The 24,041-nt window shown below is 41.6% G+C and overlaps 1 protein-coding gene across 1 annotated transcript in view; it reads left to right on the top strand.

Annotated features, from left to right (window-relative positions):
- The window catches only part of LOC108938470 (astrotactin-2-like), a 218,420-nt gene that overhangs the window by 141,403 nt on the left and 52,976 nt on the right, over positions 1 to 24,041 (top strand). Inside the window, exons 14-17 of the mRNA XM_029259528.1 lie at positions 3,481 to 3,605; positions 3,721 to 3,825; positions 4,061 to 4,240; positions 18,138 to 18,403. Coding sequence (XP_029115361.1) covers positions 3,481 to 3,605; positions 3,721 to 3,825; positions 4,061 to 4,240; positions 18,138 to 18,403 — 676 coding nt within the window. The remainder of the gene's footprint in view (positions 1 to 3,480; positions 3,606 to 3,720; positions 3,826 to 4,060; positions 4,241 to 18,137; positions 18,404 to 24,041) is intronic.

The raw sequence follows: 24,041 nt of genomic DNA, 5'->3' as shown, positions 1-24,041 counted from the left end.
CAGTGCTTTGAAAACTTTTCACTCAAAAGTTGTTTCACTTTGGGGAGTCTCTCGGTTCTGAGTACTGACTGAGTTTGTTTTTTTATTTTATTTTTTTTAGCTGCCTTTCGTGGAGCTCATAGCAGTTTTGGAGTATTATATTATAATAGTGTATTTGGCATGTTCTTGTTTCAAATATATTGTGTAAAAAAGTACAAAATAGCAGAGTACATTTAAAGACAATTTAATAGACAGTGACACCTAAAGGCAACAGGATGATTTTTTGTTTTTACATTACTACATTTTTTCTTCGTAAGATGTGTTAATGTCTCAATTTATATTTGCATTTTTTTAAAAGGGCACTTGTCAGCAGTGTGACATTTGAATACTTCTGAAAAAAACTGTGGATTCAACAACACTGAGTGGATTCAACAACATTCACCCTATGGAGACACCTAAACATACGTAGACATATAGTTAAGTTAATCTGTAAATTAGTATTTGATTTGCTACTTCATGTTAATATATTATAAAATCATGTTAATTGTTAAATTATTCACAAGTTATGTTTATCATTCTTTACAAACCTTTTAATAACACCTCTTCATAATTTAATAAATTAATTGTCTGTACATTGGCTTGGTGTATAGGTGAATCAGTCATTTATTTATGATAAACTATATATTTATGTAATTAATAAATTCAAGGATTATGCACCCTAAAAGTTCTGATGTTTATTAAGCTGCTTATTTATCTAAAATGCTGAATTCACCATTTTACCTTTGACGCTCCCCCATCCTCACTGGTCCCGAAAGACAGAATAATCGCAAACAAACACTTGTCTGAAAAGCTGCTCAGAGCCCACTTCAGCCTATGTCCCAGGAGCATATTGTAATAATGCCACTCAGAATCCCTAGGCCCTTCAGAGAGTGCACTGACACTCATTCCCTGACCTTCTCCCATAGTGGGACGTTAGAGCAGGCCAGCACAGTCGACAAGACACAGAAAAGTGCAGTGGAAGAAAGTTGCCATTTGGTCTGAAACTTTAGCTCAGGCTGAACTCAGCATTATTAAAAAGTGTTTAAAAGTTCTGTGTATTATGATGATGATGATGATGATGATGATAATGATGATTAGTATTATTACTATTGGGTGAGCTGGTAGTGTAGTGGTTAGAACTGTTGCCTTTGGACCCACAGGTTGCAGATTTGATACCCACCTCCAGCTGTGTAGTACTCTTGTGCAAGGTACTTACCCTAAAAGTGTTCCAGTAAAACTACCCCATTGTATACATGGCTAAGTAAGTAGGTTTGGACAAAGGTTTCAACTGAATGAATAAATGTGATTATTATTACCGATGACATTGTGGTGCAGTGTGTATCAGGGATGTCTCACAGTGTCTACTCAGTCTGCATGGAGTTTGCCTGTTCTCCTTGTTTGCATGGGGTTTAATAGTTTCAGCAAAATGAGTTTCAGAGATGTTATAAAGTTCCTTATAAATATAATGAAACCAGCACCATGGTTATGTACCTGGAATTACTAACACAGTTAAAGGTAATACAAATCTGAATCAGTTTCTTAGGGCCTTACAGACTTGTCATTTGAAAGTATAAACTCTGAATACTTGTGTTTCTAACTTCAACATGCTTCATCACCTAAGTGTTGGTAGTGATTGGAATTCAGACTTAAAGGAGAGATCATTTAAAAATGTTCTGCAGCTGAATGCAGGATTATTGAAACAAACATAACGACATTATTATTTATGTTACTGGCTTTTTTCACTCTCTGCTTTTCCTTGAAACCATAAATATTTATTGAGTTATAAGGCCAACCACAAATGGGCTGGAATTAGGCTGTCAGGAAAAATTGTATCCACTGCTGTGGTACACTTCGCATGCAACTTGTGGAGTTTATCTTAATGGGTGTATGAGTCAAGTTGCATGAATACAAGGATGGGTCTTGTGATCCATTAGACTATAACCACTTGCAGAAGTTTCCAGAAGGGAAAAACAAGTTTAAGTTTATGGACATCTAAAGGCTGTGGCTCTGGGGTAATTATAGATTCTTCCACTGTGGTGTATTGATCTGGGTGGATGATGAACAGGTCACCTCAGGCCTATTGTGAATGTCTCAATAAAGTCTTCCTTAAGCAACTTCTCTGAGAAGTTCTGACTAAAAGTGCAAAAATCCTCTTCAAGGTATGATAACAGAAATGTTAAACATGAATGGTTGGTGTATTGAAAGGTGGGACCTGTTTGTAGCATCGGTATAATGTTTATACCTTATGAACATAAATGAGCATAACTGTAAACCTGACAACATTAAAGGATCAACAGAAGCTTTGAAAGGAGGCAGTAATATACAGTAGCAGGAAGCAAAATCGTAAGTGACTGTCAAAGGCTTAAATACTGATTTACAACCAGGATCAAGTAATAAGCATCAGGAGACGCCTTACATGCGATTCCTTGCGTTGAGTCCTTAGGAAAGTAAATAGACCGAAAGTACATTGACACCTTTTCTACTGAAACGAAAGGACTGTGTGTTTCTTAATTCATTTTTTTTTTATTAATTCTTAGGTTTAAAGTCAACTGCTTTCTGTTTATATACTTAAAAGACATATATAAGGTATGCCTTGTATCAGCTCAGAGTTGTTACTGTACTTCCGCAGCTGACAGGAGAATGACATATCAGACTTTGTCGGCCCTTTGATTATGTTAAACCCCACAGTAACCGAGTTAGTGAGAAATAAATAAATGATAATAGGAGAGAGGAAGTGGCAAGGACAAACTCATATTTGCTGAAAAGCCCATAAACATTTATATATCTAAAGCTATGGCTTCCTGAGATGCTTAGCTTTGACCCTTTATTACATTTGATGATCGGCACATTTTTGTGTCTGAGTGAGAATAATGTCTTTCCAGCTGTGCTGCTTGCCCTTGAAAACCCCCTCCCATTCCAAAGTAAGTCTGATTAATTACCATGTTTTTCTCCTTCAGGAAAGTTGCAAGACACTGAGCAAATTGATCTCACTACTTGTTAGTCACTTACAGTTTGTGTGACTTAATGTGTACGATTTGGAAACATCATGAATCATTCAACCATAAGATTTAGGATAACTTAAAAAAATTTTCAAAGGAAGTGTTTTTAGTAATTACCTGAGGTCTATGGGCATATATGTTATAGACTACTGTTCGGGCCTGTAATTAAAAAAAAAAAAAAAAAGAAACCTTTGGTTATAAATAACAGCCCACTGTCTCATTGCTCGCATTGTTCATCCTAATGGCTGATGGCTCTGAATTGAAACGGGGCAAATAAAAAACAGCAGGTCAAAAACTCCCAAAATTACCTCAATTCTAAGGGAAAGAACTCATATTGCTGCTTACCGTTAGTGACACATGCTCATGCTTGGCCCTAAAACCACTGCTCTGAAGCAATGGTGGTAGTTAATGCATTCATCACTGACTGAATGACTGATTGCGCAGTTCTATCTGCGCCTTTCAGGGACAACAACTTCATCAAGGACTTTCCTCAGCTGGCTGATGGGCTCATGGTGATTCCCCTGCCTGTGGAGGAGCAGTGCCGTGGGGTGCTCTCGGAGCCGCAGCCCAACTTGCAGCTGCTGACAGGTGAGCGCCGGCAGGACTGAGCAGCACTGGGCCTCATGTATCAGCTCCCAAATAACTTTTCATTGTTCACCTACTACTCTCTGGATTGACATTCTTACTTGTCTTTGCATGGTAGGAGATGCCAAGTTCAGTGAGGCAATGGGCTACCCTATGGTTCAGCAGTGGAGAGTTCGTAGCAACATGTATAAAGTGAAGCTCAGCTCCATCACACTGTCTGCAGGTACTGTGAGATGGTTCAACCCCCATCCTCATGCCTATATTCCTACTGGCCCACATTGATAGGATTAAGAGTAAATTTTGCCTGTGTAAAGCTGTTTCTCACTGAGAAACTGCTCAAACATGTTTGTTTCATCAGTACTTTTCAAGTCTTGGACTCAATTGGTCATGACCTTTTTGAGCACCCCATGAACACTTCTGAAATCTGCTTTGGTTTTTCTCATGACCTGTCTTGTCAGGTTTCTCCAAAGTCCTGAAAGTATTAAACTCAGAGAGTACAAGAGAGGAGCTGCTATCCTTTATCCAACAATATGGCAGTCACTATGTGTCTGAGGCACTCTACGGCTCCGAACTCGCCTGCACCATCTATTTCCCCAGCAAGAAAGTTCAGCAGCAGCTCTGGCTCCAGTACCAGAGAGGTAATGCGCTTGATGACATTAACAACTGCTATGTGTATATTTTGGGTGACAGTTTTTCCATTTAGGTTCACAAAGCAAGAGTACACAATACCAATTTAACTGAACAACATACCTTCAGATAAGGGAATGGTAGTCAATTACCTGAAAAAAAGGGATGTAGAGAAAACATAGTGAGAAGGTACATTGCCTGGCCAAAAAAAAAGTCACACTAATATTTTGTTGTACCGCCTTTTGCTTTGATTACGGCACACATTCGCCGTGGCATTGTTTTGATAAGCTTATGCAATGTCACAACATTTATTTCTGTTCAGAATTGCATTAATTTCTCGCCAAGATCTTGTATTGATGATGGGAGAGTCGGACCGTTGCATAAAGTCTTCTCCAGCACATCCCAAAGATTCTCAATGGGGTTACGGTCTGGACTCTGTGGTGGCCAATCCATGTGTGAAAATGTCTCATGCTCCCTGAACCACTCTTTCACAATTTGAGTCCAATGAATCCTGGCATTGTCATCTTGGACTATGCCCATGCCATCAGGGAAGGAAAAAATCAATTGATGGAAAAACCTGGTCATTCAGTATATTCAGGTAGTCAGGCGACCTCATTTTTTGGGTTCATAACGTTGCTGAACCTAGACCTGACCAACTGAAGCAACCCCAGATCATAAGACTGCCCCCACAGGCTTGTACGGTAGGCACTAGGTATGATGGGTGCATCACTTCATCCGCCTCTCTTCTTACCCTGATGCACCCATCACCCTGGAACAGGGTAAATCTGGACTCAGACCACATGACCTTTTTCCATTGCTACGGAGTCCAATCTTTATGCTCCCTAGCAAACTGAAGCCTTTTTTTTCCCCAGTTAGCCTCACTGATAAGTGGTTTTCACAGTTACACAGTTTAGTCTCAATCCCTTGAGCTCTCTTCGCATTGTGCATGTGGAAATGCTCTTACTTTCACTATTAAACATAGCCGTGAGTTCTACTGTTTTTTTACGATTTGATTTCACGAAACGTTTAAGTGATCTCCGATCACGATCATTCAAGATTTTTTTCCGACCACATTTCTTCCTCGAAAATGATGGTTCACCACTATCCTTCCAGGTTTTAATAATGCGTTGGGCAGTTCTTAACCCAATTTTAGTAGTTTCAGCAATCTCCTTAGTTGTTTTCTATGCCTGATGCAGGCCAGGAATTTGACCCTTCTGAAACAGAGTAACATCTTTTCCACAACCACAAGATATGTCTTCCGACATGATTGTTTCAGAAATGAGGAGCTACTCATTGCATCAGTTAAGGTTAAATAACGTATTGCCATCTGAAACATATTAATCACTGCAGTAATTATCCAATGGAAAGCTCTTACCTATTTACTTAGTTAAATCCAGGTGGTGACTTTTTTTTTTGGCCAGGCAGTGTATAATTCCACCTGTATGTCCTAGCTTTCTGGGTCCTGCTCTCCAGTGGGTCTGGGGTTCAAGTCCCACTTGGGGTGCCTTGCGATGGACTGGTGTCCCATCCTGGGTATGTCCCCTCCCCCTCCAGCCTTACGCCCTGAGTTGCCGGGTTAGGCTCTGGTTCCCCGCGACCCTGTATGGGACAAGCGGTTCGGAAAGTGTGTGTGTGTGTGTCTGTGTGTGTCCTAGCTTTGACTGAGGCACTAATTAAAAAGAACCAGGCCAATAGGGCGTACAATAAATCCAAATGTTACATATTATTAGTCTTCACCTGTTTGCCAAAGTAGTATTTTTTTTTTTCCTGGAAGTTCGTTCGTTCGTTCATTCATTCATTCATTCATTCATCCATTCATTCATCCTCCATAACTACTCGTCTAGTAGCATTGGTACAAGTACACCCTGTAAGGGATGCCTGTCTATTGCGGAGTAATGACACTCCATCAGTCACTCGCAAAAACACACACACTAAGGGGAAATCGGAGCCTAGAACACCTAGAGGAAAGCCACCAAACACGAATAAAACATGCAAACTCCACACAGACAGCTGAGTTTTAACCCACTTCTGAACGCAGAGCCCAGGAACTGAGAAGTACTAGCACTACCCTCCTGCCCTTCTTTTTCACTGAAGTGGTCACAGTAACGCCATATGTTTATCTATGAATCACTAAAAGAAATATGCTTCAAAATGTCATCTCAAAATAGTACAGATTGTGCTTATAACTCAAGAAGAAATGTCCAAAGGTCAGGTGCAAGGCTGTTGAGGTTATGTTGCATACGAAATAATCGACCGTATTTGTTGTTGAGATTCTGGATTAAGTAAGCATTGTTATTTAGTCGTATAGGGTGCATTGAAAAGCAGGCTTGTATAGTCTCATTAATATTAATTAATTAATGTCTGTTAATTTATTAATTAACTATTAGTTTCCCGGGGAGGCACGGTGGTGCTACGGGCTTGGCCGGGTCCTGCTCTCTGGTGAGTCTGGGGTTCGAGTTCCGCTTGGGGTGCCTTACGACGGACTGGCGTCCTGTCCTGGGTGTGTCCCCTCCCCGTCTAGCCTTATGCCCTGTGTTGCCAGGTTAGGCTCTGCTTTGCCGCAACCCCGCTTGGGACAAGCGGCTTCGGCAAATGTGTGTGTGTGTGTGTGTGTTAATTTCCTTCATGATACCATACAGATGTTCATTATAATTATTATTATTTAACTGGTGTCTTTGCCCAAGCCAATTTGAAATGCTTCATTAGCAATTTCACTTTACCCACTTATAAGTCAACGCTTATTGTGCATTTTGGGGTAAGTAGATGCCTTGACCAGGTTTACTAAGAACTGGGAATATGATTCATACCAGCAACCTTCAGATTACAGGGTGACATTGCTAATCACTGTGTTGCTTGCCTATGGATGTTGGTGTGTTTCAGCTGGCTATACAGGTTTTACCATGTTTTGTTGACATATTTACCACTGGAAATACTGAAACTTTGTGACATCAGGAAAATATGAAAACCGAACAAATGATTTTTGAGATTGTTTTATTTAAATTATTACTTTTCCCCTTAATGTCTTACAAAGTCTGTTCGAAAACCTGACTGATTTGCATCTCATTTACATTTAATCAAATTTTTCTTTTTTTTAAATTAATAACAAAGTTGTATTTTACTAAGCAAGTGGGGTTCTCTACATTAACAGATTGGTTTTTTTTTTTTTTTTTTTTTAATGTAGTATTACAAAGCGAGGGGGTGTGGTGGCGCAGTGGGTTGGACCACAGTCCTGCTCTCCGGTGGGTCTGGGGTTCGAGTCTCGCTTGGGGTGCCTTGCGATGGACTGGTGTCCCGTCCTGGGTGTGTCCCCTCCCCCTCCAGCCTTACGCCCTGAGTTGCCGGGTAGGCTCCGGCTCCCCGTGACCCTGTCTGGGACAAGCGGTTCTGAAAATCTGTGTGTACTACAAAGCAGTTACTAGTAGTGAAATAAATATGTGATGAATAATGCCACCATGTGCTATTATTAGGTGGTTTTATTTAGTATTATTTTATCTTGATAGCACACTTGTAACACAAGGTTTGTGACCCCACCAAACGTGTAGTACACAGGTGCTGACGCATGGTGCCGCTAGAATGAAGAAAGCAAGAAATGCTTCAGGAACGCTTTAAAGACATTATTCCTGATTTTACTGCTTTATTAAACGACACTAGATATATTTAAATGTTCCTTCCCTTAATCGTAAAGTTTGTTTTTGCTGAAGAATATTAAAAATGTGCCTCAAATATTTCTTTATTTTATTTATTTATTTATTTATGTATTTATTTATTTATTTATTCTCCCCAGAATGGAATGCTTTAGTAAATCATTGGTGTCTTTAGGTATGGAAACAAGTTGAAAATCCATGTTATTTTGAAGAAAAAATAAATAAATAAATTAAAACAACAATGTAGGACTAAAGAGTGATATGCAAAAATAATAAAACATAAATAGAATTATTTTGTTTTTCTCTAAGAAGGGGGTGTGGCAGTGCAGCGGGTTTGGCCAGCATCCTGCTTTGTGGTGGGTCTGGGGTTCTAGCCTGGCTTTGGGTGTCTGTGCCGGATTGGCATTACATCTGGGGTGCGTCCCCTTGCCCTTCAGCCTTGCGCCCTGTGTCGCCAGGTTAGGCTCTGGTTTGCCGCGACCCCGCTCGGGACGAACGGTTGTAGACATTGTGTGTGTTTTTACTAACAATCCAAAACATCATTAAATATTGCCTCGGTGCAGTGAATAAACAAGCTTGGAATTTTGTGGTTTTTTCCTTTTATTCTGTCGTTATTTTTTCCTCCCAGGGAGGTTGGAAATGTGACGTTTAGATCTGCATGAGTTTTCATTAATAAGTACCATTTACAATTACTCTCCGCCTTTATCATTAGTAGTATGTTTTTGTCCATCGAAGATTATATTGCAGTCTTTAAGTTATTATGAACTTGCTGAAGTTCACGTTCGATTATAAGCTGATTATTACTAACATTAAGTCTTATCTGAAGCAAATGTAACTTTGTTACTTTAATCTATCGCCTTATCATAATTATAAGATTTCATTTTAACCCTAAATTATGATAAATGTACATATATATTTCTAGAACTATATTGTTACATGTATATGAAGTAATGCTGAACCAAGTTCTCTACAATATTATAGAATTGGACACAGTGAATTGGAAAATTTTTTCAGAGCATCATTTGCTGCATTTTCACTTCAGGCCACAAAATAAGATGCAGCATCCATGCTGCTCGCAGTGTGAATGTCGCCCATCTCCTTCTAACAGAATTATTTTTTTTACATTGTGTATTTGAAGCTAACCAGACACTGGAGACCTTGGCCTACTGCCTGTATGCAAGACACTGAGCTGTGAAACAGTCCTTTGTTTCTTGCTTCTTGGTCTTTCTCCATTCTCAAGTCAGTTCTCTTTCTCCTAAGCTTCCTGACAACCTCTCCTGTGGCCCAATGATAGGTTGATCCTCTTGGGATATTTTCATACATCACTGTTTCCCTGGATATTCCGTGCTGTAATTTGTGTCAACACTGGGCTCATATGGGCCGCTGGCCACATTTATGTTCGTCACAGTTGTTCCACATGGCTGGGAAATAGACTTTCATCATTCCACCTTGCTGTGGGACACTTGTTGCTCATTTTCACTGGAAAGCACAAGCAGTAAACTATGAGTTAATTCCATTTCTGGGAAATACTGAGGCTTACTGGGAGAACACATGAAAAGAAACAAATGGGATTTTTTTTTTTTTTTTGGAATACTAAATGCCATGTGAGGGACTGTGTGTACATTTATTTACATTTACATTTATTTATTTAGCAGATGCTTTTCTCCAAAGCGACTTCCAATGAACTCTGTGTGGTGTTATCAGCCCACACACCTCATTCGCCAAGGTGACTTACACTGCTAGATACACTACTTACACTGGGTCACTCATCCATACAAGTGTACTAGTGGAGGGTGCAGTACTGAGATATGAACAGGATATCTATTATAACAGACGTGTCAGATCTCTTACTGTAAAACAAGGGAGAAAGGAACATTTCACAACACATTGTTATTCAGAATCAGATTTACTGGTCAAGGAATTTTTGTGGTTCTAGGTGCCACTGGTATTTACAGACAACAAACAGCTGACACAGAATTACATCCATCGTCAAGAACTGCTTGTAAGCCAGAGCCCAACCCAGCAACACAGGACACAAGGCTGAAGGGACACAACCAGAGCAGGATGTCAGTCTGTTGCAAGGCACCCCAAGCAGGGCTCGAACCCCAGACCTGCTAGACAGCAGGCACCACCTGAACCCTCCACACCATCACGCCTCCCTCTACCAATTCACGGAATAAATAAATAGCAAATTTAGAGCGCATAAAAACACAAGAGTATAACTAGTAGTATAAATAATAAAAAAATGTAAGTAAATAAGAATTAAATTACAAAAGGTGATTGGATATTGTTGCGCTGACAGGAAACCTGCAGTATAGGGGAGAGTTAACTGTTCATGAGAGTGATGCCCGAGGGAAAAAACTGCTCTTGTATCTGGTCGTTGCGGCCGACAGTGCTCTGTAGCGCCTCCCAGAGGGGAGAAGTGTAAAGAGTTTGTGCCCGGGGTGTGTGGGATCAGTGACGATTTTGCTCGCCCGCTTCCTCATTCTGGACTCGTGCAAGACTTGTTCTAGACTTGTGTTATTGTGGTTATCACCATGGCAAAAACAAAGCGGAGGCTTGAATTCACGTGGGAAGGGTATGTCTAAGAATATTATGAGTGAGTAACCAAAGATTTCAAAATAAATAAACAAAGAACAGCTTCTAGTTTTATTTCTTGCAACCAGTTGTCCAGGCAGGCAGTGTTCAGGTATGGCCTCACTCCAGTATGAGGACTTAATGAATAGGCCCAAGTCTGGCAGTGTGTCTCCTCTTCAGAAGGGAGCACAAATAAAAATAAACTGAATAAATTCTCCACCTCTTTGTCTTATTCCCCGAGTGGATCTGCACGCCCCAGAATGGCTGCGTAGGCTGCACTGTTGAAAAACTGCTGATCTTTCGTCAGGTGCAGGGGCAGCGATGCAGTTTGTAAAGGTCAGCTCTGTTTTCCCTTCTCCGCCACTGCAAGCAGAACTAAGTGGAACACAAGCTCTTCCAGCTACTAGAAGGGACTCTTCAGGAATGGCAGTATAGCTGCTCTAGCTGTAGTTGGGCCAGGTTCATGTACAACTGCTAGTCGCTTCGGAGAAACGCCAGTTAAATAAACACAAAACATAAACAGTAATGCTGTCTTTGTTGTAACTTCAGTACGAGTCAGTAAAAACACTCACATTGACACAGGTATGTGATTTATTTGTGAGAAATGGTAGCCCTGAAATTATACCTATGTCTGTTCCTTAGTCTTTAATGCCAGAATGATGCTGGCATTAAAACTGTTTTGCACTGAAAACTTCAGCTTAAGTGATGTGACATTAAGCAATCGCACTTAAATTGTCGAGTTACATATGGGCTGAAACTTTCGTTCTATTTTTTTTTTTTTTATTTGTTTTAAACAGTTAATACACAACCTGTAATGACTAAAACATTAGAGAGGGAACATGATACAGACATTCAAGGCAGGAAAAAATTGTGTTCTATGTTAATTAAGAAGTGTGATATACTGTATGGCATTGAAGGGATACAGAAAATCTAGATGCTCAGTGTTCTTGTGATAGTTTGTTTTTTTTTGTTGTTTTTTTTTACAATATAGATTTTCTGTCAATACATTATTAATAAGCACTTCACAGTCATGGTGGTGCAGTGCTTATCCTTTATACATAGGCACGGTGGCACAGCGAGTAGTACTTTTGTCATACAGTCCCGGGGTGGTGCAAGAGAAAATAGGTTTGGTCTCCATTCAGTCTGTGTGGAATTTACATGTTCTCCCTGTGTCTGTGTGGGTTTCCTCCCACAGTCCAAAGACATGCTGTTCAGGTTCCCCCATAGTGTGTGAGTGACAGACAGAGAGAGTGTGTTCCACTGATGTATGGATGAGTGACCCAGTGTAAGTAGTGTGTCTAGCAGTGTAAGTCACCTTGGTGAATAACTTGTGTGGGTTGATAACACTATGTAGAGTTTATTGGAAGTCACTTTGGAGAGAAGTGTCTAATAAATAAATGTATTGTAAATGTACATACGGCATGAGACAGGGTACACCTTAGGTAGATGCCTGCCCATCACAGAGGCAGTTATACACACACGACGGACAACTGAGAGTCACCAGTTCAACAAAAAAAGACATGCTAGATAGAGGGAAAAAACATGAACCTGAGAAAAGCATGTAAACACAACGCAGACTGAGCCAAATAGGAAACTACTTGAGGCCTCAGTCCTGCTTACTGCAACACCATGCAGTCTCATTACACACTAGTCTTCACAAATTTAAGGTAGATTTTTTATTGTTAACCTTAGAGACATTCACATTGTTTTCAAAGTAATCCAATATTAACGGAATGTAATTTTTTATATATTTTTAAGCAGATCACCATAATTGTGCTTTTTATTTTACTCATTCAAGGACGATGGAAGTCTTTTTTACTGACTACTTAAAATCTCTTGCATGCCTACATGAAAGCAGCCACCTGTAGATAATGAATATGAAATACAACCTGCCTATTATAAAATTGCATTGCAAATATTTTGACATGAAGGAGTACATTTTCGTATTGCCATAGAAATACACATGATGACAACAATAATGCTGATGCCACTTGTGTTGATTTTGATGGCTTAATGTATTATTATTATTATTATTATTATTATTATTATTATTATTATTATTATTAAGGTACTGTGATAGAAAAAAGTTTAGCTGCCCTGCTGTAGGCCAAGTTTTTCTGCTGGTACTCTGTAAGTATTTATAATGCATTAACTGCATGTATGGAGAGAAATGTACAGAAAGCTGTCCTGCAGTTTTTTTAAATCATACCATCCGGAACTGTGATAAATCACCAGTTAGCACAGAACCTCAGAAAGCAGGCAATTCCCTGCTGAGGGCTGGGGGATTGAGCTGGAGATGGTCAGCAATGGCTCTGAATTAAGCTCTTCATTATGAAATGCTCACCATCAGTGAAAACTTTGCCATGTTCTGTTAGGACATTATTTGCATTTTAACTTTTTTTTTCTGTAGATGTAGAGAATTACCAATTTCCTGAGTGCTATACTGCAATCTTCTGCCAGTGCCAAATGTTAAACATGGTGAAGGGAGTGTAAAGTCTAGGGTTTGCATATCTGCCAAAGGATCTTCTCAACGTCTCTTAAGTGACCAGAAATTCACAATGATTTGAAATATGTTGGAACAACATCAAGTTCTGTCTTCTGCAGAAGTTGGGCAGAAGACGGATTTTTCCTGTTGTTTTTCTATGGTTTAATAACCCTATCGAGAATTATGAGCATTTACAATTCCTTTAACGTTTATTTAGAAAATAAACACTGGTTTTAATTAAGAGTCACCAGTGTGATATGACTGTTGGTGAATACCAAACTGTTTTGGGGTAATTTAATAGCCATTTTGAGACTGATGAGCCATTACAGTCTTTTCAGAAGGTCTTTTAAAAAGTAATGAATGGTTATAATTAAAATGTTCTTTTGTGAAATTTACAGAACTATTTTAGAGACCCATATACTGAGGAGCAGTGGTGTAGATGGTAATGGGTTACTTTTGGCTGGGCAGAACAGTGAAACATAGCTTGTTGCATTATTTAGTGGCTGCTTGTTTGCATTAGTTTTTAGTTCTTTTTTGATAGTGTGGACATTTGTATGTCACCCTAAAGGCTGTGATACATTATTAAAATATAAATGAATCTGCTGACTTCCCACACAAGGAGAATGACGACAAAAATTATCCCCAATACTTTAGTTTAACACAGAAGTGGTTTTCGTAAAACACACATTTGTTTACAGTGATGTACATCTCATAGAAAATGCAATGTATGCGTTACATGTGCAGAAAGAGAATTTGTGGCTTATTTCTTTTGTTATGTGACATTACAAACTTGGAATGAACAGAACTGCACATCTTGGTGCAATATTTAATGCTGCGATTTTTCATCAGTCTTGTTTAAATAGCCTTGACCTGAATGTCAGTGAAAATGTGAAATTGTTATACAGACACCCCTCTACCTATGTAAATTTGACTCACAGAAATTTGGATTTACGTAAAACATTCCCAGGATACACATTATCTAAGGATAGCGCTTACGCAAACCATCTGAAATATGTTAAGCGCAAGCAAGGCAGGAAGCTATATCTTCCCAGTCCTCGTACGTTTTGAGTCGTGAACACGTCTCCTCTTGTTAATGTAGTGTTTTTTTTTTTGCATATTTTTACTCAGTGCATGATTCACAATGCCTGGTGGTACACGTGCACTTGAAGGACAATGAGAACCATCTCATACATCAATTGATTTGGAGAGAAAATTGAAAATAATAAGGAAGTATGAAGGTGGACAAAGATTATTGTCTATTGCACGGGAACTAGGTTTACCCGTATCAACTTTGAATATGATAGTAAAGGATGTTCCATGTATAAAGGAGCATGTGAATGGAACAGCTAGCATGAAAACAACAATAGTAATTAAGAAACGTCAAGGTCCGATAACTGAGATGGAAAAATTATTCATGTTATTTTGTTGAATGGTGGGGCGGGAGAGAGAATCTGACATACTTATTTTTTTACTTACGTAAGGCACTGAAGAACGGTCTATTTGTGTAAGTCGAGGGGTGTCTGTATTTGCAACTAATCTGAACATATGACTGGAGTGGGACTCACTTTCAGTCCAAACTTAAGGACTAAACAGTCCTTAGTATTGCTGTCTACTGAACCATGAACGCTGTTACTAATGTAGTCTTCATGCCATCATACGCTGTACATCAAATAAGTTATTCGATATCACAAATGAAACCATGATGTATAAAAAAAGCACTAATGAAAAATCAACTCATATAAAGCATTTTCCATTCTGAAAATAATGACTTGAAATTATATGTGGAGTGGGGGTGCGGTGGCGCAGTGGGTTGGACCCCAGTCCTGCTTTCTGGTGGGTCTGGGGTTTGAGTCCCACTTGGGGTGCCTTGCGACGGACTGGCATCCCGTCCTGGGCGTGTCCCCTCCCCCTCCGGCCTTACGCCCTGTGTTGCCGGGTGGGCTCCGGTTCCCCGCGACCCCGTATGGGACAAGCAGCTCTGAAAATGTGTGTGTGTATATGTGGAGTCTTACCTTACACCTTTAGCCGACACTGTCATTTTCTCAGAAAAATCTTGATGAAAGGTCTGTCCCACATTAAAACGTAAGTTGTCCTCTCAGTTGGTCACTGGTTTCTGCCACCTTTTTGTTTGGTACCTCATCATTATGAAAGGGAAATGAACAATGTTACTGAACAGAAAAAAAATATCTCTTTCTCTGTTGCCATGAGCATGAATGTTTTTAAGGGCTCCTGAATGCATCGTCTTTATTCTGTTCTTTACATAACTGTGTAGAAAATTAGTAAAAGTAGTATTACTCTAATGTACTGCCATGCATAATAAAAAAAAAATGAACTTGGCTTATTTGAGAATAACTGACTGCACACCTAAAGTTGTACTTTCATTTTCTGCATAATATTCTGTCATTCTGCAGAGGGGTAGCTTTCAGCCAGCAGAGTACCTTCAAACTGCATCCTTTGTCATATTAATTTGTCGTACAGCACCCTCTCTGAATCAGTGGGCTGGTTCTCTATGGAAAACTGGACTTCAAGGGTCCTTTTAGGGTTTGGGTCAGTGTTGCAGAGTTGAATTCAACTCACTGCAACCACACACACACACACACACACTTTCTGAACCGCTTGTCCCATACGGGGTCGCGGGGAACCGGAGCCTAACCCGGCAACTCAGGGTGTAAGGCTGGAGGGGGAGGGGACACACCCAGGACGGGACGCCAGTCCGTCGCAAGGCACCCCAAGTGGGACTCAAACCCCAGACCCACTGGAGAGCAGGGCCTGGTCCAACCCACTGCGCCACCGTGCCCCCCTGCCCCCGCAACTACTCATTTATATTTATTCTCTTAGCACGCATTTTTCTCCAAAGCAACATACAGTTTAACTTAGAGTAAAGAAAATGTAATTTCCCCAGCATTTTTATACATAATTTAGTTAATTAATACCATTGTTTTCTTGCTAAGGGATGGTATAGAAGTGCTTACCGACACTTGCTTTGTCTTTGATTGTGAACAAATGGGAGAACTCCAGGAGACACTGACCTGGATTCAAACCTAGACCTGAACAAGCAGCCCAAGAGCTCTGAGATGCTGGTTGTAGCTGGGCAGCAGATTTTCTGTTTGCTCGATCAAAACCTCACTAGTGAAAAACTACCACTTTTCCCAACAGCCACTCCCGCATTGCGTGGCATTATGTCTTTCTATACTGTTCTTTTCAAATTAAAATTCTCATTATGGCTTTTAAAGTATTACCCAGACACATTCACCAAGTCTTTGTGTCTATAACATTATAATTTCTGAAACTAACCAAGTTTCAGATGTGCCACCTAAAGTCCGGCAAACAGCTATACCTACAGTAGGTTTCTAATACATGCTTGCATAAAGGCACTAATTTACTAAAGGTGTTTTGATGGAGAGGGGGTGCATTTGATGGTGAGGTGGCGCAGTGGCGCGGTAGGTTGGAGTGGGTCCTGCTCTCTGGTGGGTCTGGGGTTTGAGTCCTGCTTGGGGTGCCTTGTGATGGACTGGTGTCCCGTCCTGGGTGTGTCCCCTCCCCCCTCCAGCATTATGCCCTGTGTTGCTGGGTTAGGCTCTGGCTCCCTGTGACCCTGTATGGGAGAAGTGGTTCAGACTGTCTGTGTGTGTGTGTGTTTTTATGGATGAATCACTGGCGATGTCTGACCTTTCGTGGTAGCCACATTCTCCTCACAGCTCAATCTCATATTCATTTATCATATGTAATTAAATACACTCTGTTAGAATTTCTTGCCCTGGTTCTTATTTCAAACCCTGTCAGCCACAGAGCAGCAGAGCAAAGCGTACGGCAGCTTTACTTTGATAAATGGCTGGTGACGTTATAGATATGAAATTTTACTGTGCAGCTGAGACAGCCTGAATACGCATTGTTATGTAGAGAAATCCTTAGCAAATTGTGATTGATTCACTTTCGCTTTTACTAACATTACATATTCAGATATCTACGCAGACAGAGCTGTTAGAAAACCACGAAACACCAAGTGGTTTTCTTGTATTAACGGGTACTGTATAGTTGTATTTGTGAAATACTGTGGCTCTGAATGCCAACCCACTCACACAGTTTGCACAATAAGGTAATTACTCAAAAGCTGCATTAAAAATATTGACTGAAAAGCAAAGGGCTCCAGGCTTGTTTTTTCCTCCTTAACTTCTTAATGTCAAAGAGTAACGACTGGAAAAAATTAAGTGCGGTAATTCCTTCATTTATCAAGCCCTTCTTGTTGTAATTCTATTGTACAAGGGAGATTTGTTCTTTTCCGTACTGTGGCCGGATTAACGGAGAATGTGCTGTGATGTGTTTTAATGATTCAACTAATACATCATAATGATTTATCCTCTCATTAAAAACAGCTTTTGTGTATATGTGAGAAAGAGGGAACCTGAGGGTGGGGTTGCGGAAAAAAAGGGAAAGGGCTGAAAATGGATGCTAATGATTAAGGAGAAACATGAACCTTAGGTGCTCTGGTTCAGCTCCATTTTCCTGCCAACACTGGAGATGCATTTTAGACAGTTTGCCCTGCTCTGTTTGAATGACATACTGAGAAAATAGTTCTAGGAACATGATTAAAAATTACTTAAATCCTACCCACTGGGAAAATCTGACTTTTTTCTTTACTCTCATAACTTTAGGTTTTTGGCATTTATCACATGATAAGCCAGTTGCTTATTCTGTTGTTCCTTGTCTCTATAATGAGGTTATTAACTATTTGTGCGTGTGTGTGTGTGTGTGTGTGTGTGTGTGTGTGTGTGTGTGTGTGTGTGTGTGTGTGTGTGTGTGTGTGTGCCTGCAGATACTTTCTTCTATTATCTAATCAATCTCTTGTTTGTTTATTGTATATTGCCTCCTTCACGTTATTATGCTGGAAATAAAGAAACAATGGAAATATCAATAAAATTTGTACTCTGACAGAAATGCCTCCACACTTAATAGGAGTAGCAAAACAGATATAACATTCTGTAGTGTGAATATTTAACACATCTTCACCATTTTCATTATGAGTCAATAATGTTCAGAACTTCTTCTGTTTGTGAACCGGAAGTTAAAAGGAAAGGGACATGTTTGTAATGAACCTTCGCTGCATTTCACATGGCCTTTGTCTCTGTGTTAGCCAAACAATGCCTGCAAGCATAACTTCTGAGTGATACCCATTAATAGTTATTTTCCTCCCATCTCACTCAGAAGCAACAGATCTAGGCAGCCGGAGAGAACTGAAGTCCATGCCCTTCATCACTTACCTGTCTGGACTGCTGTCGGTACAGCAGCTGTCAGATGACCACCTGGTGTCTGGGGTAGACATACGATGCGAGGAGAAAGGCCACTGCCCGGCGGCCTGCCACCTGTGCCGCCGGCCCGGCCGAGATCAGCCGAGCCCCACTCCCGTTCTTCTGGAAGTCAGCCGCATTGTGCCCCTCTACATGCTGGTGCAAGACAACATCACTAAGGAGGTGAGAGAGAAGGGCTAAGAGGGCGGTGAAAGATGATGGCTAATTATCAGAATCATGTTGCCAGCTCTGTGTGCTGATGTTTGGTTTAGAGGAGTGCTGTGCCGGCATAGTGTGTCAGTGCTGGTGCCACTGCTCACACTTCATACTCTTTTTCCTCTGCCAAATCATGAAATGAGGGGTATGGCCCAAGAAGCTCTTTGTTTAGCAGTTTATTTGGGGATGTCATATGAAATATATTTACATTTACATTTATTCATTTGGCAGATGCTTTTCTCCAAAGTTACATACCACTTAGAGCCAAATATATGTGCACTTTACGCACTGAGATCTATCCGGATTCCCAGAATTTTTTCACAATGTTATGTACTGTAGATAGTAAAAAACCTAAATTCTTTGCAGTCTTACATTTACATTTACATTTATTCATTTAGCAAATGCTTTTGTCCAAAGTGACATACATCTCAGCAAAAGTACAATTTATGCATTACATTAAGAGAAAGAGACATAGCTGCAGACATGTGAATCAAGTAAACCTAGTTTGTTGCCTACCTCTTGCTGCACCGACGTTCATCGTTCAGGTAAGTGCATAAAACACAGGATAGACAAATCCTGATACCCTCCTACCAATTTTTTTTTTTTTTAAATTTTTTTAAATAATGTTATAAGATGTAATACAAGCAAGCAAAAACAATGCCGGAGTAGTGGCTGAATAAAGGCTTTATCTGGTGATGTTCATGAAGTTACGGTGCATGAACATTTACACCGTACATGAGCTTGAGAGATCTTGGGCGAAATGGGTCAGGTGAGTTTTCAGACCCTTCTTGAATGTAGAGAGAATTTCCGCAGTTCTGAGTGAAAAGGGAAGGTCGTTCCACCACAACGGACACAGAACCGAGAACCTCCGTGCTTTACCTTTTGTGCGCGGGACCACCAAGCGAGCAGAAGTAGACGAGCGAAGGGGTCTAGTTGGGGTGTAACAGTTGATCAAGACCTGTAAATAGCTGGCAGCAGTTCTATTGATGCATTTGTAGACAGTAACCAGGGTCTTGAATTTGATTTGGGCAGCTATAGGAAGCTAGTGCAGAGAAATGAGAAGAGGAGATATGTGGGAACGCTTTGGAAAATCAAACACAACTCGTGCAGCAGCATTTTATAGAAGCTGCAGAGGTTTGATGGCAGTAGGAGGAAGGCCATACAGGAGAGAGTTGCAGTAGTCCAGAGAGGCCTGGACAAGTTGTTGGGCAGAGTCAATTGTGAGGTAGGGACGGATCCTACAAATATTATGCAGGATGTATCTGCAGGACCGGGTTGTGGCTTCGATGTGCTGAGAGAAAGACAGACTCACGTCAGTCGTTACTCCCAGACTTTTAGCCAAGGAGGTAGGCGAGATGATTGAGTTGTCCGGTTTGATCAATAGATCGTGACAGGAGGACAGGCCAGCTGGGAGGTAAAGAATCTCTGTTTTGGAGAGGTTGAGTTGGAGGTGGTAATCAGACATCCACGAAGAAATGTCTGACAGGCAGACAGCAATGCATGCGAAGATGTCTGACGCACCAGGTGGGAAGGAGAGGAAGAGCTGAGTATCATCAGCATAGCAGTGGTATTTGAATCCATGGGAGGCTATGACCAGACTGAGGGAGGAGGTGTAGATGGAGAAAAGAAGAGGACCCAATACCGAGCCCTGCAGAACACCAGTTAAGAGAGGCAGAGGAGAAGAACAAGAACTCCGTCAGACCACTTGATAGGATCTGTCAGATAGGTAGGACTCAAACCATTTTAGTGTCACACCTTCGATCCCAAGCTGGTTAAGAGAGGAGAGTAGAATCCGGTGGTTGACTGTGCCGAATGCTCCAAGGAGGATGAGGACCGAGGAGAGGGAGGCGGTTCTAGCAGCTTGGAGAGCATCAGACACCCTCAGAAGGGTCGTCTCAGTGGAGTGACTAACTTTGAAACCAGACTGATAACCACCGAGGAGATGGTTCCAGGTGAGGAAATCAGACAGTTGATCACAGGCCGCCTGCTCTAGGGTTTTAGACAGGAGGGAGAGGAGAGACCGGTCTGTAATTTTCAACCAGATTGGGATCCAGGGAAGGTTTTTTTTTAACAGAGGTGAAATTAGAGCAGTTTTGAAAGCAGCTGGGAAACAGCCAGAGGAGAGAGAGGAGTTTATGATCTTAGAGATGAAGGTGGAGAGTTGTGGGGAAATGCTCTGTAGGAGTGACGATGGGATCGGGTCAAGTGATCAGGTGGTGGCTCGACGCAGTATCATGAGGTCAGAGATTTCTGATTCGGAGAGCGGCTTGAATTCGCAGGGGATAGCTTTGCAGGGAGATCCAGTGTAAACTGGGCAGGTTGATGCTGAGAACTTGTCAGTGATTGCTTTGACTTTGACTCGGGAAAACAAAGCAAAGTTGTCAGCAATGAGAGAAGAGGGAGGAGGAGCTGGCGGGGAGCACAGAAGGGATGAGACAGTTGCAAAGAGTCTGTGTGGTTTTTTTAGATGCAGACTGTATTTTGTTGTGAATGAAGGAGGTTTTTGCTGAAGAGACAGCAGATTGAAAAGTAGCTAAGAGTGACTGGTAGGCAACCAGGTCTGATGGAGTTTTGGATTTACGCCATCTTCTCTCTGCAGCCCGCAGTTTGGTCCTGTAAGCACGTAATGTATCAGACAGCAATGGGGCGTGCTGGTGTAGAAGACAGAGGACAGAGAGAATCAAGGGAGGAGGATAGGGCAGAGAGGAAAGTGTTAGTGGCATCATCTGTAGATAGATCCGAGAATTGCGCAGCAGAAGGGAGAGCGGCCAGAGTAGCAGAGGCAAAGCAGGAAGCTGAGAGAGATTCTAAGTTGTGGCAAAAGGTGACAGCGGGAGCAGAAAGAGGCGAGGAGTTAGTGGTGAGGCAGGGTTGAAAGGAAATGAAGAACTGGTCAGAGACATTCAGCGGCGTGACAGAGAAGACAGGACAGCCACAGTTGCGGGAAAATACACAGACAAGACAGTTTCCCGCTTTGTGAGTAGCAGGGGATTGGGACAGGGAGCGATCAAAGGACTGCAGGAGTAACAGAAGGCCACTTCCATGAATGTCATCGACATGTAGGTTGAAATCACCCAGGAGAATCAACGGAGTGTTGTCCCTTGGCAGAGAGCTCAACAAGATATCAAGGTCATCCAAGAAGCAGCCGAGAGGGCCAGGAGAGCGATAAAGAACAACCACAACAAGAGTGATTTGGGCAGTGATAGAGATAGCATGCCATTCAAATTAGGACAAATCATGCAAGTGAAGAGGAAGAATAAAGTATTCCCACTGGGGAGAGATGAGCAGGCCTGTGCCTCCACCTCTGCCGGAGGAACGAGAGGTATGAGAGAAGGAATAGTTAGTGGAGAGTACTGCAGGTGTGGCTGAGTTGTCTGGGGTGATCCTGGTTTCAGTTAGGGCCAGGAGGTCCAGTGAAAGATGGGAGACGTAGGCTGGTATGAAGTCAGCCTTTCTCACAGCGGACTGGCAGTTCCAGAGTCCCATGGAGAAAGTAAAGCAAGATGGAAGGTTTGACAGGTGAGGATAGACCAGGTTACTGTAGCAGCGAGAGCGCCCAGGTCTCTGGCAGTGGCGAAGTCGCACAGCTCGCTTACTGTAGAAGACTTTGATGGTCGACATGCTGGGCACATGATTCCTTGCGGACAACTGTGCCGGTGGCCTTCCTTGGTGGACTCCTGCAAGTAGATTCCCTTGTCTTTGCACCCCGAGTCTTCGCACCAAGAGGCTGCCACTACGGACCACCAGCCACTATTTAATCCGGGCTACTGCTAATCAGTGGATATTCCAATCTTGTGTTGAGAAATGTTCTTCTTGAACTGATTGACAATTCTCTCACAAAGTTTAGCCCAAAAAAGTGAGCCACAATCCATCCTTTTTGGCAAAGACTGTACTTTTGGTGGATGTTCCTTTGATATTCAATTATGATACCCATGATACCCTCACCTATTATCAATTGACCTGCTTACTGGGGAAATCCTTCAAAACAGTGTTACTTGAATATTCTACAAACTTTTCACTCTTATTTTGCCTCTGTCCCAACTTTTTTTGAGTGCGTGCATCAAATTTGAAATTTGCTTATATTTACAAAAATACAGTCACTGTCATGCCCTCCACCTCAGTAACGAGCAACACCTGATCACGGTCCAGGCACATAAAAGGACAGCCCGGACTGCAGGAAGTTGCGGAACCTTGTTCAGTCTAGCCTCTCACTCGCGCTTCTTCTTGTTACCGATCTCCTGACCTCCCTGTTTCCTCGTCCTGCTCCTTGGTTACGACTTCCTGGTTTGCAAGGACCTCTTGCCTGTTTTCCTGGACAACAACTTTCGGATTTGCCCTTCAGATTCTGTTCACAGATCGGTCACCCTTTTGCTTGTTTCCCTGACCATGTCTACTGGATCGCCCCTTGACTCCATTTCCTGTGCTCCACACTTGGGTCCAACGCTTCCGCACCGGGGGGACATCATGACATTCAATGGGTCAGCCAAAACATTAAAAATCATTTCTTTGTACTTTTGTCAGTTAAATACAGGTTTAAGAGAATTTACAAGTTGCAGATTTTTGTTTTAATTACATTTTAGAAAATATCCCAACTTTCTCTGAAATGGGGTTTGTGTGTGTGTGTATAGATATACACACACACACACACACATAAACACACACTGACTGAAACTGCTTGTCCTGAGCGGGGTCGCGGCAAGCCGGAGGCTAACCCAGCAACTCAGGGTGCAAGGCTGGAGGGGAAGGGGACACACCCAGGACGGGGCACCAGTCCATCGCAAGACACTCTAAGCAGGACTTGAGCCCCAGACCCACCAGAGAGCAGGACCCAGACAAGTCTGCTGTGGCCACCGCGCGACCCCCCTCTATATATTATATATATATATACAACAAGGTCCCTAGATCGTAGGTGTTATATTAGAGTGTCCTTCTCCTAGATGGATGGACTGACAGAACAGAGAGGGAGATTTATTTATTCATACCAACAGGGGACAACAACAGTTAAAATCTCTTCATATTCATTTCCTGCAACATATAGCAACATGTGTAAATTATCAGCCTAATGATTTGCACAATGTGGTCCAGTGTACAACCCAGAGTGTAGTTTTTATTAATAGACCTCTTTGCAGGTTGTAATCACTCACTATCAGTATCATTACATTACTATCACTATCATCACTCTCACTATTATCACTATCACTGTCAGTAACTACTCTGTGATGGACTGCTGTCAGATAAAGAATCAGGCAGTGGTTCATACACTATCACTACATACACATACATACATACATACAAATACACATACACTAGTACATGAACCACTAGCTGATTCTTTATCTGACAGCAGTCCATCACAGAGCCATCAGACCTCTACAGCTGATACAGAACGTCGCTGCCCAAGTTGTATTTGACTTGCCGAAGCATCCCCATGTATCTCCTCTACTCGTTTTTCTGCGCTGGCTTCCTATAGCTGCCCGAATCAAATTTAAGACCCTGGTTGTGGCCTACAAACGCATCAGTAAAACTGCTCCTAACTATTTACAAGACATGATCAACAGCAACACCCCAACCAGACCATTTCGCTCTTCTACTTCTGTCCGCTTGG

Source organism: Scleropages formosus, chromosome 17 (assembly GCF_900964775.1).
Source record: "Scleropages formosus chromosome 17, fSclFor1.1, whole genome shotgun sequence".
In the NCBI taxonomy this organism is placed as follows: Eukaryota; Metazoa; Chordata; class Actinopteri; order Osteoglossiformes; family Osteoglossidae; genus Scleropages; species Scleropages formosus.
Note: the sequence above shows the minus strand (reverse complement) of the source record. Positions and strands in the feature narration are given on the sequence as shown.